Here is a 15,760-nt window from a genome sequence, read left to right as displayed (position 1 = left end):
GGAGGCGCGCACTGCTCCAGCTGCTAACCTGGGTTACCTGGGTAACGCAGGACGCGCGCGGAGCTGGCAACTCCCCGCGGGTGCGCTCATACTCGAGTAGCTCCTCCTCTCCCTTGCGGGCTGCGCAAGCCGGACGCTGCCCGCCGCTCGCTCAGAAGCGGTTCTTTAGCCGGGAAAACTCGGCCTCGTGCCGCTCAGTAATCAGCCAGTGAGAAGCCAGGGGTGTGGTAGAGGGCAGAAGCCCGCCGAGTACTTAGGGCCTCGCCGCCGATTTCGCCAGCCTATTTCGCACTTTCTTGAGGGCCTTCGGTTCCCCGCAGGTGGGGAATCACCGAGCGGCCACCAGACTGCATAATGGTGACCCCCTGCCCCACGAGTCTCGTGAGCCCCGCCGCCCGGGCTAGGAGGCGGGACGACCAGAACCTCCGCGCCCCGGTGAAGAAGAACAGGCGCCCACGTCTCCGGAGGAAGCAGCCGCTGCAGCCACTGAGCCCGTGCCCACTCCCCGGAGACTCCGGTGTTTGCGACGTGTTCGAGTCCCCCAGCTCCGGATCTGATGGTGCAGACAGTCCAGCAGCTCCCGCGGCGCTAGGCTGCAGCCCCCTACCTGCTCCTGCCCAGCAGTTGGAGCAGCTAGATCTACAGACCTTCCATGACTACGGTCAGAGCTGCTACGTCTTCCGCAAGGCGAGGGAGAGCCACTTCCACCCGCGGGAGTCGCTGGCGCGGCAGCCACAAGTGAGGCGCTGGTAGAGCGAGCACCCCACCGCCTCTCCTCTTGCTCTTTCTTCGGCTGTTTGCTCTCCGCAGCGCCCCCGCCCGCGCTCACGGAGGTTCTCAGTCCAAGCGGGAAGGGGCTTTGGAGGACCGGGCCACCGTCCTGGTTTTACAAATGGAGAAGAGTGGGGCCTAGATGGCTTAAGTGACTTGTCCGAAGTTTCCATACTGGTTAGCGGGGACACGGTAGAATGCAGACGAGTCAAGAAAGTTTCTAGGCTCGAGTAAGGACTCCTCCCGACCCCGGGCAAGCTATTTAACAATTCTGAGCTTGTTTCTTAATCTGAATAGTAGGGGCCCCTTCCTCTCACTGAATTGATCTGAGGATTACACAAGGTAATGTGTAATACACACGCGGCCCGAGGGCCAGGTACGAATGTGAGCATTCCGGCCCCTTGCCCGTCCATTGCTCTCTGCACAGCAGCGCTGCCCAGTTTTTCCCCAGTTACCAGCGCATTTACGTTTCTCCTTTGTGCCTTCCTCCAGGGAAGCTCCCTAGGTTTTTTTGGCTGGTCCCTGACGCAGACCTTCTTTGCGCTAGGCTCAGCCGGTCCTTCCCCCACCTCCCTCCCGGCAGGTAACGGCGGAATCCCGCTGTAAGCTGCTTAGCTGGCTGATCCCCGTGCATCGCCAATTCCGTCTCTCCTTCGAATCGCTGTGCCTGGCGGTGAACACTCTGGACCGCTTTCTTACCACCACCCCTGTGGCTGCAGACTGCTTCCAGCTGCTGGGGGTCACTTCCCTGCTCATCGCTTGCAAACAGGTACTTGCACACGGGGTCTTAGGGGACTGCCAAACTCTTGGCCACTCTCTGGTCACCACCCGGCTTTCCAAGTGCACACGATTTAGTGCTGGGCTTTCTGAATTAATTTTGTTATACATTTCCAAACGTATGCACCCCACAGCTTTAACTTGACAGTTTTCCCCCACCCCCAACCAACAGTCCTTTCACCCGGCCCCCAAAGAAATAGGCTGAAGTCAGTCCCAAGGGTAAGTCCCAACAGCTCTTGGTAGCCTTGTTATTCTAGGCCCCCCGGGGGGAAAAGTCTTTAAAACTTCTCAAATCTTTTTTTAGCTGGACTACTGTCCAGTTAGAGAAACTACGCTGGAACTATACCCCAGGTGATTAAAGGGGAAGTAACGCAGAGGCGACGGCCCAGCAATCTCGCTGGAAGGGATGGGGGACAGAGGGAGTGCTGGTTTTCTCCGGGATTTCATACGGGGGTGGGCGTCGGCCCTGGATGCTGCTTTGCGGGGTCTGAACGCCCCTGTATTAACAGGTGGAGGTGCACCCGCCACGCGTGAAGCAGCTCCTGGCCCTGTGCTGCGGTGCCTTCTCCCGGCAGCAACTCTGCAACCTCGAGTGCATCGTGCTGCACAAACTGCACTTCAGCCTCGGCGCACCAACCATCAGCTTCTTCTTGGAGCATTTCACTCACGCCCGCGTGGAGGCTGGGCAGGCTGAAATCTCCGAAGCCCTGGAGGCACAAGCCTTGGCCCGCGGCGTGGCGGAACTGAGCCTGGCCGACTATGCCTTCACCAGCTATACTCCCTCCCTGCTGGCCATCTGTTGTCTGGCGCTGGCCGACCGTATGCTCCAGCTCCCGCGCCCGGTGGACTTGCGCCTAGGCGGGCACCCTGAGGCTGCACTGCAGGACTGCCTGAGCAAGCTGCAGCTACTGGTGGCCATAAACGAAACCTCCCTGACTCACATGCTGCCCTTCCAGATATGCGAGAAGTGCAGCCTGTCCCCGAAATTGAAATGAAAGAGACCTTGGGTTTCCTTTTTTATCCTAGCCCAGCTGCTGGACCTCTCCCATTCCTTTGAAGGAGTACAGTTTTGGCCCACAGAGGGGTTCAGGGCTCCTACTTGATCACGAGGTCATCCTGCAGGTTGCAAATAGTGTAGCATCTCCTTGTTTATTTATTTTCCTAAGAGCACATGAGAGACCCGAGTTTTTCCCCAATAAAAGGACTATCTGTGTTGGTTTGTCTGAATGCTAGGATTGCCCGTGTTATCTCAAGGGAAGGAAGGTGAAAGCAGTTGGGGAATAGAGGCTGTCCTTAACGATGGAAGGGTCCTGCCTCCCTTCAGTCCACTCTGTAACTAGCATACCTATGTGGGAACACCAGGTCTGAGGGTCCCTTATAGGCCTGTATCCTGTGACCCTCTCATGAGGCTGAGGACTGCTCATTCCCAGAGGTCCAAAGGGAAGGTGGGACGTGAACTTGAATAGAAGCCACAGCAGGCCATGCTGTCTGGAGGGGCTGGGGTGCAGAGGATGCCCAGCTGGCAAGCTTTGGTGACTATACATGCCCATGAACTAGGGTAAAGCAAGAGCTACCCTGGCAACTAACAGATGTTGGGAATGAAGGCATTGCAGTCAGTTGTGACCACTATAAATACGGCCCATTTACCCTGCAATCACTTGGTTCAACAGTTCACATATGTCTTACACCTGCTGCATGTGAGCCCAGGATAACAATGACATAGTAATCATGGCTATCATTCAGTGCTTAAATGGACCAGGCACTGTGTTCAGCATTCATTATTTTAATCCTCCAATACTATGAGGCTGAGTTGATTATCTCATTTTCCAAAGAAGAACACTGGCCCACAGGGTGGGTAAAGAATAGTAGAGGAACCAAGATGTGAAGGCAGTTGATTGGACTCCAGAGTCCCACCCTCAGCCACACTGCTCAACATCCCCCACTTAGAGGTTTGTGGAAATGCTCAAAAATAAAACCCCTTCTTCCTGAGGTAGGAGTGAGACAAGTTATCTACTCAGTGTCTTCGATTCAATAGAAACTATATAGGGGCCCCTGGGTGGCTCAGTTGGCTAAGCCCCTGACTCTTGATTTTCAGCTCAGGTCATGATCTCAGGGTGGTGGGATCAAGCCCCGAGTTGGGCTCTGCGCTGGGCATGTAGCCTGCTTAAGGTTCTCTCCTGCTCTACCTCTCTGTCTCTCTAAAAACAAAGAAAGAAACTACAGGGACCATAGCTGGAGAGCCAGTACAGTCCCTGCCTCCAGTCCTGTTACAAGCATCATTTTACAAGTAGGGAAACTGAGTCAGAAACGAGACTGAGGCTTGCTGGAGTTAACTCCACAGCTGTCTTACCATCTTCATTCTCACTGAATCTGTTGGAGGCCCAGAATCTCAGTTCTGTCAACTCCAGCAAATGTCTTAACCTCTCTGAGCCTGACAATCTTGACACCAAATGAGATGCTGAGGTAGTATAAAATAGTGATTAGACAAGTGGGTTCTGGAGTCAATTTGCTAGGTGACCTTGAGCAAATCTCATCTCTGCGCCCAAGTCTCATCTGTTGAATTAGGAGAAACAATAACCTATTTGGTAGGATTGGAGTATGGATTTAAATAGACTTTAAAAAAAATTTTTTTAAACACATTCATTTTTGAGAAAGAGACAGAGTGTGAGCGGGGAAGGGCAGAGAGAGGGAGACACAGAATCTGAAGCAGGTTCCAGGTTCTCAGCTGTCAGCACAGAGCCCGACTTGGGGCTCAAACCCATGAACCATGAGATCATGACCTGAGCCGAAGTCGGACGCTCCGCTGACTGAGCCACCCAGGAGCCCCTGGAGTATGAATTTAATGAGATGTTCCATACAAATCCCCCTGCACAGGTCCTGGCATACAGCAAATCTTCAAGAAATGAAGGCTGGTGGCAGCTGGTACAAAAATGGGGAGTGGTTTACACAGAGGGGGGGGAAAACTTGGAGAAAGAAATAGAAGGCAAATATGGGAAAATGTTAATATTGGAGGTGAACATACTGCACTGTTTTTTAAAATTTTTCTGTATCATTAAAAACACCTAGGTTTTGGGGGAATAAACTCAGTTTAGAACTTAGAATCAATTTAAATGTATGACAAATTTGCATAAATGAAAAGCAAACAGCTCAAAGCAGATTTGGAGAAACTACCTTGTACGTGTTTTCACAAGCATCCTCCCCATCCTCTCCAGCACTAGGAGCACTTACTCTGAGCTCTTCAGATCCCTTCTCTGCCTCCAGGAACTTTCTCAGTGATAGGGAAGTGGTGATCCCCAAGCTGTTTGAGGAAAAGCTGGTCTGTGATGCTGAAAAGGAAAATCATACCATCTGATTCAAGTCCCAAAATATCTAGAGCCCTCAGTCGGGCTATTGAAGGTGGAGGTAGGGCCACTGGCTCTTCTACAAAAGAGTGACTTTGGGGAGAAGTTGTTTTTACTCCATCACTCAGCCAACATTGATATGGGTGAGTTGGGGCCAGAATCATCTAGATTAGGAGTCACATATGCATGCTATTCCAGCTCTTTTTGCCACATTTTTGTGTACAATGGTTCTATTTTTATACTATGCTTTGGAACTCACTGATGAAAAATGAGTGTATTCATTTTTCCCAGCAAAATCTGGGATTGGTCTCCATGTGTAGAGATCTCCCCAAAACGCAATACTAAGAGCTCTCCTACTCCTCTTACAGATTGGGAAGTTGGATAGGGATGGAGGATGGACTGGCTAGTGACTAGGCTACTCAGGAATCAGAAGAGCCAGGACTAGGTTGTGGGAGGCTAGAGGTGCAGCTGAAAAGCTTCCTTAAAACAACAGCAATAATATTAGCTTACAAGCACTAGTTGCATGACATAAATGATCTCATCTTCATAGCACCTCTTTGAAGTCAGTGTTATGCTTTTCCTTTAACAAAAAAGATTGTATTTTTTAAAGGAATCTCCACACCCAACGTGAGTCTCAAATTCATAAGCCCAGGATTAAGAGTTGCATGCTCCAACTGACTGAGCCAGCCAAGTGCTTTTCCTAAAGATCTGGGATTCACTGATCTGGTGGATCCTGGTTCCAATCCTCAGGCACTCTGACCCTAAAGCCAGAGCTCCTCTCCATCAGTGATACCACACCAACTCCACCTGCCTAACTTCACCTCAACTGGGTCCCCACATCTATAGATGGGTCAAAAAAGTCTCTAAGTCTATTCTAATTCTACTATTGTAGAATCATCTCCATTAGTATAAGGGATGTCTTTATTTTTTTTTTAATTTTTTTTTTCAACGTTTATTTATTTTTGGGACAGAGAGAGACAGAGCATGAACGGGGGAGGGGCAGAGAGAGAGGGAGACACAGAATCGGAAACAGGCTCCAGGCTCTGAGCCATCAGCCCAGAGCCCGACGCGGGGCTCGAACTCCCGGACCTCGAGATCGTGACCTGGCTGAAGTCGGACGCTTAACCGACTGCGCCACCCAGGCGCCCCAGGGATGTCTTTATTAACCCAGATAATAGATGCAAATAAAAAGGATTATGCCACCTCAAAAGAAGATTTTCACTAATATTAGTCCGTATAAGACACAAACAAGGTATGGTCAACTAATCTTCAACAAAGCAGGAAAGAATATCCAATGGAAAAAAAACAGTCTCTTCAATAAATGGTGTTGGGAAAACTAGATGGCAACATGCAGAAGAATGAAAGTGGAGCACTGTCTTACACCATACACAAAAATAAATTCAAAATGGATGAAAGACCTAAATGTGAGACAGGAAATCGTCAAAATACTGGAGAAGAACACAAGCAGCGACCTCTTTGACCTCAGGAGGAGCAATTTCTTACTAGATATGTCTCCCCTGAGGCAAGGGAAACAAAAGCAAAAATGAACAATTGGGACTTCATCAAGATAAAAAGCTTGCACAATGAAGGAAACAACAAAAATGAAAGGCAGCCTATGGGATGGGAGAAGATATTTGCAAATGACATATTGGATAAAGGGTTAGTATCTAAAATCTATAAGGAACTTATCAAACTCAACACCCAAAAAACAAATAATCCAGGGGCACCTGGGTGGCTCAGTATTTTGAGTGTCCGACTCTTGATTTTGGCTCTGGTCATGATCTCAGGGTCATGTGTCTTGGGTTCCACACTCAGCATGGAATCCGCTTGAGATTCTCTCTTTCTCTGCTCCTCTCCCTGGCTCATGCTCTCTCTCTAAAATAAAACAAAAAAGACCCAAATAATCCAGTTAAGAAATGGGCAGAAGACACATATTCTTTGGATATCTTTCCAAAGAAGATATCCAAATGGCTAACAGATACATGAAAAGATGCTCAACATCACTCATCATCAGGGAAATACAAATCAAAATCATGATGAGCTACCACCTCACACCTGTCTTGTCTAACGACAAGAAATAACAGGTGTTGACCAGGATGTGGAGAAAGGGGAACCCTCTTGCACTGTTGATGGGAATGCAAACTGCTACAGCCACTTTGTAGAACAGTATGGAGGCTCCTCAAAAAGTTAAAAATAGAACTACCCTATGATCCAGCAACTGCACTACTAGGTAGTTACCCAAAGGATGCAAAAATACAGATTTGAAGGGGTGCATGCACCCAGATGTTTATAGCACCATTATCAATAATAGCTAAACTATGGAGAGAACCCAAATGCCTACCAAATGACGAATGGATAAAGAAGATGTGGGGTATGTGTACATATTGGAATATGATTCAGCCATCAAAAAGAATGAAATTTTGCCATTTGCATTGAGGTGAATGGAGCTAAAGTTCATTATGCTAAACAAAATAAGTCAGAGAAAGACAATACCATATGATTTCACTCATGTGGAATTTAAGAAACAAAACAGATGAACATATGGGAGTGGAGAAAAAGAGAGGGAAACAAACCTTAAGAGACTTTTAAAGATAGAGAACAAACTGAGGGTTGATGGAGGGAGGGAGGTGGGGGATGGGCTAGATGGACATTAAGGAGGGCATTTGTTATGATGAGCACTGAGTGTTATATGTAAGTGATGAATCACTAAATTCTCCTGAAAACAATATTGCACTGTATGTCAACTAACTAGAATTTAAATAAAAATTTGAAACGGAAAAAAAAAAGATACAAACAAGGTGCCCAATGGGAGGTTACAAAAATAATTTTAGATGATTGTTCAAATTGGATAGATATGAGTGGTCCTGACAGAGATCCCCTCACCCAGGAATTTAGAGACGCCCCTTCCTGGGAGAGGCTTGGGGCTGGGGAAGGGCAGCCAAGACTTCCCAGAGCAAGCAATGTCAGCAGTACAGAGAACGTCCAAATGTGCCGTGGACAGGTGGACAGATAAGCCCTTGGGGGAGAAAGAGACTAGGGTTTTAGGGGATTTTGGATCGTCCAGTGTGCCATTTTCAGAAACGGGTGGAGAATTAGTAGATGTCGCTTTTCCTTTATTGACGCTCTTTTTAAAGGCTATACCCAGACTTCTCTGCCTCGGAAGGTGTGGGGCAAGGTATACAGAGTATCAGGCCCAGAGAAAACACGTGCAAGTCGGTAAATCAAGACCAGAAGTGCGCCCCCAGCCTTGGGGGAAGGGTCTTCTTTAATGCGGGGGCAGTTCTGGGGAGTCCTGCCATAATTCTACACCCCCACCAAATCCTACAGGGCGGTCTGGCTTTGGCGAGTGTCACTCTGCGTTTATTTCGTGCCTTATGGTTGGGGTGGGAAGAAAATGAAGTAAGAATCATTAACTTCTCCATCTCTGCTGCCCAAAAGCCGGAAGGCGGTGCCCAGTTAGGGACCAGTGGGGTTCCTCCGCCCTCATTCCCTCCCTTCCTCTGGCACAGCCGGGAGGCTGCGGCGCCAACGCTCACCAAAAGGGCGCTCGCGGGCCGGGGCCGCGCGCTCGCAGCTCCCAGGGGAAGCCTCGTTGCCAGGTTAGGTTTAACGCCTCCGCCCGCGCGCAGATTGTCACGGGCCGAAGGCGCCACCTCTGGCGCTCAGGCGCGAGCCGCCCCTCCCGCTCGGCGAGTCTTCCCTCTCCACTTGGCCCTCCCTCCACACCTCTACAGCCACCCCTCGCCTCCAACCCGGCCACGCGCCTTCCCCTGCTGGCGCCAGGCGGAGCGCTGAGTTTGGGTCGCCAACTCAGCCCCTGTCGCCGCCTCCGAATAACCGGCACCTGGCTCCTGGGCCGAAGCGGCAGGGGAGGCAGGATGCAGTCGTGCGGGGGCGCCGCGGCGGGACGCCGAGCCTTCGACAGCATCTGCCCCAACAGGATGTTGGAGCTGCGGGGTCGGCCTTTCAGCAAGCCCGGGAAGCTGGAGAAGAAGGTGGGGCTGCGGGCCGGTGCCGGGCAGGGTCCGTATGCTCCGGGTCCCCGGGGCTGATCCATGCTCACCGTTTCTGTGTCCGGCTAGTTCGCCCCTCCACGGAAGTTCTTGCCTGGTTGCAGCGGCGGCAGCCCAGTGTCGGTCTACGAAGATCGGCGGGACGCGGAGCTCTCTGCGCTGCCAGGTGAGCCCAGTGGCTCCCGCGCGATCCCTCGTGTTCCCCAAACCGGGTGGGTGGGGCACGCGTGGCTGGGAAGCGCTTTTCTTCCCGGGGCCCGGATGTCCTGGCGGGGATGCCAGCGGCGAGACCTGGCCGGGAGGTTCAGGGTCCGCCGCGCGTGTCTCCGGTTCTACCCGCGCAGCGCTCACCACCATAGACCTGCAGGACCTCGCCGACTGCTCCTCGCTACTCGGGTCCGACGCGCCGCCTAGTGGTGACTTGGCTGCATTGCAGGTATCTCCCCTCACTCTGGAAGCCGAACAGCCCCGATTCCGACTCAGGAGTCAAGGGTTCGTTTTCCGCAAAGGCTCATCTCAAGTGGGGAGCGCAGGCACGTTTGGCTAGTGGGGGCAGACGTAGTGCTGGAATCTCAACCCCAAGGACCGGAACTTCTTCCTGTCTCGTAGTCCGTGGCGACGGCCGTATTCTCAGAGCTGCTCTGACCAACCTGGAACAGAGGGGCTCACTTGGAGGACTACCCTCCTGGGAAGGGGTCTCCCGTTCTCCCCATCTTTTCCCTGGAGCTGTGTGACAAAGCAATGTGGAGATTGCGCACTGAGGAACCAGGCGAGTAGGTGGGAGCAAATTTAAGAGCTGGGTACCTGGTACCTGCCCTGTCAGTGCCCCCACATTCCCTTCTTGGCTATTCACTAACAGTTTTCATTCCCTGGGTATCTAAGGAGTGTGAAGATTGGAGGATAACTACTCGATCAAGACTGGAAAAGACGAAAAGAGTTTACATTTAGGGGAAGAGGGACCAAGTTCAAAGAACTCTGGAAGAAATCTGACAGAAAACGTTCCTCTTTGCAGAGATGGCCCTTCAGCAATTGGGCCCTTTATAAAAGGCATTTTCTCCCCCTGCAAAGGCTCGTGTCACTTACCCTCATGGGGCAAAGAGGTATTTTGACTTTTTTTTTTTCCTCGAAAACCTATTTTCTTCCTCCCATCCGACTTCTACCACTTGCCACGGGTAGATGATGGAGCCTCCCAGCACTGGTGTCTGGGAAGCCAGAAGCCTGCTTGGCTCATCAATGGGATGAGAAGTGCCCAGATACAGGAAAAGTGTCAGTTCCAGCTTCCTGGCAGCAGGCCCTTGGCACATGGGGTCCGTGGGGAAATGCCCAGCACTGAACATTCCAAAAGATATGACCACCTCCCAGAACCGAGGTTAGTAGTGGAACACAGCTTTCCAGGCTTCCCCTAAGTGCCTTTGGAATTGGGTTAGAGCCCAGATGGACTCAGGGTAGGTGACCACTGAGAGCAGAGATTGTTAAGGCAAGTGGTGAGAGTGGGCATTGCCCTGTAGATGCCATTCTATTTTTTTCTTTTTATATCTGGATGCCCAAATAAGGAAAGACAAAACTTGAGCATCTTTCAACTGACCCACAGGCCCAATCACTCCCTTATTCCAACATGCTTATTTTGCAAGTAATGAAAACCAAGCAGGATCTTGTTGAATTTTTGCTTGAGTATTCACAACTTAAATTTTACATCATGTTGTGTATTAACCTCTTCCCCCATCCCCCCGCTGCCATTGTCGTTTGGGAAAATGCCAGATTTGTATTTAATTGGGAAGGTAGGATTCAAAGTTTCAAGCACAGAGCTCCTACCAGATGAACCAAGAGGTCCAGAACTTTTCCTGAAGAAGACAGAGCTGGTACAGAAAGAAAGAGACCACTTAGAGGAAGATCCCCTGGGAAGACTCTGGGCAGTGCACATTCAGGTCAAATTTCCGAGCCCCTTTCCTGCTGGGTAAGGTGAACAGAGAGAGGAAGCTCTCTAGAAGTATTTGATGTCCAGAATCAGCCAAGGACCTGGGAAAGCATGCAAGGAAGCATTTCCTGGGCTCCAATTCTCGTGTTGGCCTCAAGTCTCCTCGTGGTAAGATCTTTAGCTGAATCTCTACTAAGAGGAGGACCTTTCCGCCCTTGGAAAATGAGTCTGGTTTCATTTGAGGCAGCTCCTTCAACCAGGACAGAATGTTTCAGGATTTGTCTGAGCCCTTCCTAAGCTACTTTGCCCCGTATAGCCTCAGTTCCCAACTGGTGCTTGAGGCCTACTGGATTGAAGTTTTCCTCCTTGAGGAAAGCTGATATTTGTACTTTCTTTGAGATGAGGGCCAGACTAGGTTCCTCTTCTCAGCAATATTTGAATAGTAAACAAAAGCTTTGGGGAGATGAGTATGATTAACCCGAAGGAATCAATCAATCAATAATAGTGGAATCAATAGAATAGATATTTCTTATGGGCATATTAGATACCTTCCCTCACACCATGTGCCTTGAGAATCTTCTTTCCTCTTCTCCAGTGCTGTGTTCATTGGAAGCCAGGCTCTCCTTAAAAAAGATGAAAGCTAGAGGCAGTGAGGCATAGAGGAAAAAAGACTGAAATAGTCACCATCATTCTCTCCGGTTACATTTCAGAGTTGGATGACTTGGGGCAATTCAATTTCTCTGAGCTCGAGATTCTTTATCAAAGGGGTTGGAGTCACTTCCTGGGCCCTGCCTGCTTCCTACATTGGCGTGGAAATTAACATAGGGACTCTGTGTAAGAGTTTGTCAACTCTAAATGTCCACGAATTAAGGGAATAAGAATGTTCACGAGCTCCCAGCCGCGCGCAGGCACCTTGCAGGAACCAGGTGTCAGGATGTTGGGGGTGCATCACACTGTAAGGGAAAAGTAAACTTCTTACTGAGAAACAAAAAAGCAATAGAGTCCACACTTGCGTGCTGAACAGAAACAGTTTCCATACCATCCCTGCCCCTTCTTCATAGCCTACCTTTCTCTCCCTTATGGGGAGAAGGTGGTTTAACTGTGACCGAACCTTGGCGGGATATATAGCCTCAAGTTATTTCTTTGGAGACACTCCACGCTGTAGGGGCTTGGGAGAAAAGACGGAGCGTACGCACACCCGCTCTCTTATCTTAGGGCACTAGCTCTGTGGCGGGTCGGAGGTAAGTTGAACTGAGGTGCAGAGAGAGCTGGAAGAACTCAACGGGCCTCACGGAGACAGCTGGTTGTCTGGTGGAGGGCCAATGAGGCGGCTCAGGGGGTGCGGGCTGCAGGAGGTGGGGACGGGGGCAAGACGATGCGCGCGGAAGGACCCACGCCTCAAACAGCCTGCACAGTTTCGGCGCTCTTCGGAACCCTCTGGAGCCGGGTCTCTGCTTCGAGTCACCCGCTCCCCACCATGACAGTGCAAGCCTGCTGGATTCCAAGCCTGGAATGGGGCTTTGATTTTCAGGTATGAGGCTTGGCTGCGACATACGAGAGGGCGTGCAGACCCGCTGCCAAGCCCGGGAGGACGACACTCGGTCTGGAACGAGTTTCAGACCTGCTGGAATTGACATTAACTAGTTTACACCTCCGTTTTTTTTCCCAGAACCAGTCCCTGCAAACTGCTGCGGACTTTGATCTGCAGGATTTCAGAGACACAGTGGATGATCTCATTGCAGGCAAGTGCGGTCTCCTTGCAGTTAAATAAAGGAGGCAGAGGTGTTCCCCCACTCCGCAAATCAAACTAGTTCAGATTTCGGTTTCGTGGTGGCGAAGGCGGTAAACCCAGCACCTGTCGACGTCGTCAGTAACTCCTCGATGGGTCAGGCCCTTGCGTATTTATGAGACTCCACCCTTCCTCACCGAGAAGATGAATCGCTGCATCTCTAGAGCTTTCTTAGCTTGTCGGTTTGAGCTCTGGGAGAGGGAGCCCTACGCTGTGATGTGGTCAGGGAGAGGCTGGGTGACAAGAGTGTACAGAACAGCGGACCGGTGTGACTTCGGGCAGGTTTGTCTTGGCCACGGTGGCGATTTTATTCAGATCAGCTCAACAGGCATATATTGAATGCCTGCTGTGTATGAGGAAGATATCAGAAAGGGCCTGGGAATCGTGGGGATTGCAGAGTGAGGGGTGCTTTACTTAACAAGGTCTTCCCACAAATCCTACATCCGGAGTGGCGTCTTGTCCCTGTAGCTAGCTGGGCACGCGTCTGAGGCTGCAAACCTAGCTCCCACTCTTCCTCAGACTCATCCTCTTTGATGTCGCCTCCTCTGACCGGCGGAGACTTTCCCTTCTCTCCTGGCAACGTATTGCCATTTGGGCCCTGTCTCTCTCCGCCGCTGGACCCAAGGGCACTGCAGTCACCGCCTCTGCCCCCTCCAGACGTGCCCCGGCCGGAGCAGTACTGGAAGGAAGTGGCCGACCAGAACCAGAGGGCATTGGGGGACGCGCTCGTTGAGAATAACCAAGTAGGGACACTGGGCTGGCTTCCAGGAATCCTGGGGTGGGGACTGGGTATGGAGCTCCCGGCGGAAGTGGGGGTGGCAGGAGCTGGCAGGTGTCCCTCCGTGAGGCAAAACCAGTGGATGGGCGGGGCGAGGGCTTCACAGAACTGCGATTGCTCCAGGGCCTCTCCTGTTTCCAACCGCAGTAAGTGGGAATAATCCTGCCAGACACCAGTATTTAGTGCAGCATTCCTATATGCCTGATATTGTGCTTATCCATTTACTTTCTCTTCCCATTTAATACTTACAATCACTGAACAAGATAGTAGTCCCATTTCTCAGATGAGGAACCTGAGGTATAGGAAGATTGAACTTCAGAGGCAGAACCTGGATCTGCTTGTTGCCCAAGTTCGTCCTCTTCACCACCACAGTACATGGAAGATCAAGATACATTTTGTCCAAGTGCTTTGTAAAACAAACAAAAGTCAAATAAACAAAAGCGATTATTATTCTCACCAGTGTAAATGCCCTTCGGCCCTCAGTTCCAGATTAGATGTTAGACCCCTGGTATAATTCATGCAGAGTATACAGATGAGACCGACCACAGTGGCCTACCTCTTAATGTTTGGGTCTCCTCCTGCAGCTGCACGTGACGCTGACCCAGAAGCAGGAGGAGATCGCCTCGCTCAAAGAGCGGAACGTGCAACTGAAGGAACTTGCTAGCCGGACCCGGCACCTGGCCTCTGTGCTGGATGTAAGTGGGGTGCGGGAGTGTGGGTCATTATTGCAGGACGTCGGAAATGTTCCTGTGCACCCCTCCCCCAGTCCCCAGAATTGGGACCCAGAGAGAGTTGGGAGACAGGTGGAGGCTGCTGGGAGCTTGCTGAGCCACTGGCAGCTTGCATCGGAGTCCGCGGAGTTCGAAAGGGACCCAGGTCTTCTTTGCGCACCCCGCACCAAGGGAGTCCGGCTTGCCCCAGCTTGGCGCCCCTCCATCTTTTGTAGAAGCTGATGATCACGCAGTCCCGGGATTGCGGGTCGACAGCCGAACCCTTCCTGCTCAAGGCGACAGCCAAAAGGAGCCTGGAGGAGTTGTTCAGTGCTGCGGGACAGGATTGCGCGGAAGTGGACGCCATCCTGAGGGAGATTTCCGAACGCTGCGATGAAGCGCTGCAGAGCCGCGACCCCAAGCGGCTCCGGCTACAGCCGGAGCCCGCGAGTAGGGATGACATGCCAGGGAACCTCCACGGCACCTTCCGGGGGCTGCGCACAGAGTGCAGCCGGAGCGCGCTAAACCTGAGCCGCAGTGAGCTAGAAGAGGGTGGCTCCTTCAGCACCCCCATCCGCAGCCATAGCACCATCCGCACCCTCGCTTTCCCCCAGGGCAATGCCTTCACCATTCGGACCGCCAACGGGGGATACAAATTCCGCTGGGTCCCCAGTTGAGCTGGGATGATGTTCCCCCAAACACTGCGCTGTATCCGGACTGAAGCGCCTGGAGGCTAATTGGGAACTGTTTCCCGAACCTGGCTTCAGAAGAACTCCCTCTGCTGGGCGAATGCCACCCTGAAACTTTTTTTTTTCAGACACCAAAACGTCTCGATAATGATGTCCTGCACAGTCCTGGTATAAAACACTGTATATTCCCTTCCCTTCCACAGTGTGTGCTGTATGTGTGCGTGTAAACACACATATAAATCTCAATTTTAAAAGTATTTATTTTAGTAGCTTTGAATTATGTACTTCTAGAGCTGGAAAGGACTTAGAAATCACTTAGCTATTTTATATTTGTATAATGCCCTAGTTTTATAAGATGGGAAAGGAGCCTGTAAGAGATTAAGTAATTTTCTATAATAAGAAGCATTATTGGGAACTTCCAGGTTTTCTCACTAGTCGTTTAAAGATTGTAGGTCCAATGCATAGGGGCACTTGTACCCCAATGTTTATAGCAGCACTTTCAACAATAGCCAAATTATGGAAAGAGCTTAAATATCCATCAACTGAGGAATGGATAAAGATGTGGTTTATATATACAGTGGAATTCTACTTGGCAATGAGAAAGAATGAAATCTGGCCATTTGTAGCAATGTGGATGGAACTGGAGAGTTTTATGCTAAGTGAAATAAGTCAGGCAGAGAAAGACAGATACCATATGTTTTCACTCATATGTGGATCCTGAGAAACTTAACAGAAGACCATGGGGGAGGGGAAGAGGAAAAAAAAGTTACAGAGAGGGAAGGAGGCAAACCTTAAGAGCCTTTTAAATACTGAGAACAAACTGAAGGTTGATGGGGGGGGGGGTGGGAGAGAGGGGAAAGTGGGTGATGGGCATTGAGGAGGGCACCTGTTGGGATAAGCACAGGGTGTTGTATGGAAACCAATTTGACAATAAATTATATATTAAAAAATTAATAAAGATTGTAGGTCCAGAAGCC

At 50.7% G+C, this 15,760-nt stretch overlaps 2 protein-coding genes across 2 annotated transcripts; both read left to right on the top strand.

Moving 5' to 3' along the window:
• Positions 1–53: 53 nt before the first annotated feature.
• On the top strand, positions 54–2,737 carry CCNO (cyclin O). The gene is made up of 3 exons (XM_047854907.1): positions 54–738; positions 1,355–1,540; positions 2,058–2,737. Exons 1-3 carry the CDS (start codon positions 355–357, stop codon positions 2,541–2,543), a joined length of 1,056 nt encoding a protein of 351 aa, XP_047710863.1. The 5' UTR covers positions 54–354; the 3' UTR covers positions 2,544–2,737.
• Positions 2,738–8,605: 5,868 nt separating this feature from the next.
• Positions 8,606–15,141, top strand: MCIDAS (multiciliate differentiation and DNA synthesis associated cell cycle protein). The gene is made up of 7 exons (XM_047855379.1): positions 8,606–8,884; positions 8,972–9,068; positions 9,247–9,338; positions 12,487–12,559; positions 13,126–13,349; positions 13,969–14,079; positions 14,331–15,141. The coding sequence occupies exons 1-7, from the start codon at positions 8,768–8,770 to the stop codon at positions 14,769–14,771; spliced, it is 1,155 nt and encodes a 384-aa protein (XP_047711335.1). The 5' UTR covers positions 8,606–8,767; the 3' UTR covers positions 14,772–15,141.
• Positions 15,142–15,760: the final 619 nt, after the last annotated feature.

Source organism: Prionailurus viverrinus, chromosome A1 (genome assembly GCF_022837055.1).
Source record: "Prionailurus viverrinus isolate Anna chromosome A1, UM_Priviv_1.0, whole genome shotgun sequence".
Taxonomy (NCBI): domain Eukaryota; kingdom Metazoa; phylum Chordata; class Mammalia; order Carnivora; family Felidae; genus Prionailurus; species Prionailurus viverrinus.
This window is presented reverse-complemented; position numbering and strand designations above follow the sequence as displayed.